The sequence below is a fragment of the Rhea americana genome, unplaced genomic scaffold (assembly GCF_003343005.1).
Source record: "Rhea americana isolate MKP2758 unplaced genomic scaffold, rheAme1 scaffold_130, whole genome shotgun sequence".
In the NCBI taxonomy this organism is placed as follows: Eukaryota; Metazoa; Chordata; class Aves; order Rheiformes; family Rheidae; genus Rhea; species Rhea americana.
The window spans coordinates 780,457-781,989 of record NW_028185373.1 but is presented as its reverse complement, the minus strand read 5'-3'; the positions used below and the strand labels follow the sequence as shown (position 1 = coordinate 781,989).

The 1,533-nt window shown below is 56.6% G+C and overlaps 1 protein-coding gene across 5 annotated transcripts in view; it reads left to right on the top strand.

The window, feature by feature from the left end:
- Positions 1-917: 917 nt before the first annotated feature.
- The window catches only part of SON (SON DNA and RNA binding protein), a 40,300-nt gene continuing 39,684 nt past the window's right edge, over positions 918-1,533 (top strand). For all 5 annotated transcript variants that reach the window (XR_014894902.1, XM_085297754.1, XM_085297756.1 and 2 more), the window contains exon 1: positions 918-1,216. Coding sequence is in view for 4 of the 5 variants with exons in the window: in XM_085297754.1 (XP_085153880.1) it covers positions 1,101-1,216 (116 nt within the window). In the remaining variant the exon portion in view is untranslated. The remainder of the gene's footprint in view (positions 1,217-1,533) is intronic.

Below are 1,533 nucleotides of genomic sequence, written 5' to 3'. Positions count from 1 at the left end.
GGTAAAATAATGCCTGGTCTAGGGAAGCCCATCTAATGAGAGGAATCTAAATACCTCTAAAATTGTTCAGCTGAAACATTTTCACTCTGTAGCTCAGTGAATACCAGAAATTATGTACTGTATTCTATTAGTAACATCTAAAATACATGAATATTGGCATGGCATGATTTGCAAAAGTGCCTATTAAAATAAAGCTGCTGTCTTTCTATTATAATAAATTGACTGGGGCATAAAAGTTAGCAAATGGATCCAAAGAGCAAAACCCATTATTTTTCCAAATTTAGTGTTAAGGCCAACCATCTCCCAGCAATGCACAATGAAGAACAATACTGCTGTTAAAGGGTCTCGTAAATGAGGTTTAAAACCACATGGCATTTGAGCTTAACATTGCAAATAAAGGCCTCAGCAATGACTGAATTGTTATACCGAGGTTTTAAGGTATTTTAAATGTATTTCAGGTAAGCTTATCTCTTAGGTTATTACTTTATAGTACATTTACTTAAAGTATATATGGCGGAGGGAGGGGGAATGGTTAGCGTCCTCCAGCTATAGGATTTATTCAATGTTACAAGTCTGAGGAWGATAAAAACAGATTTGGACCCGTACATAGTTGGGAATTGCTTTGAGGACAGCACGAACAGGATCCCCAGAGTGTCTGGCRTCTGGAAAACCCATCTTAGCCTGGTATCCCCCCAAAAAAACACCTCAGACAAAGCATCGCTTTGCCAGGCAGGCCAGGGCCAGCTTGGAGACACTCACGCGGTTATTTTATCCCCGTCGGCGGGTGTTTGGGCTTTTCTAATTCTGCTACTGTTGTGGCTTCGTTTCGACCCCCCCCCCCCCCCCCGCTGGCGGCGTGGCCGCCCGTGCCGCCGGACGGCCCCCCGGAGCACATGTGCGTGTCACCGCCCGGCTGCCTGCTCCGCCGGCGGAGGGGGAGGGCGCCTCTCGCATGGAGCCGCTCGGTAAGTGAGGGCAGCGCAGCGCCGGGCCCTGTGATGCAGCAGTGGCGTGCGGGCAGGCCCCCCTGCTAGGCGCTGCCTGCGCTCTCCACACGGGGCGGCGGAGGCGCGGGGCTTGGCCCCGCTCCATGGAGACCAATGGCATCGCTCCCACCCACCCCCACGGGCCCCGAGCCCGCCGGCACACACAGCCGCACGCTTCAGCCCACCATGGCCCCGGCGCCGGCGCCGCCGCCGCTCCGGCCCTCGGCGAGGTGAGTGCCGGCCTCCGGGCTGCTCCGCGGAGGCCCGCCCGGCTCCGAGCCTCCGCGGCCGTCGGAGGCGGCCGCGATCGCGACGGCGGGAGCGGGGCGTGTGTATGTGGCGGGCGGACGGGGCCGAAGGGACCGGCGGGCGCCGGCCACCGTGCTGCCCTCCATCAGCTCCCCCCTTTCCGTTCCTCCCCTGCCCCCCTCCCGGTCTCTCTGGGGTTGAGGCGCAGCTTTTCGGTTTACGGAGGGTAAAGGAGGGGCGCCTCCGTGTTGGGGGTAGAGCGACAGTTACGGTTTCAGCCGTTATGGCGGTTGGTGGG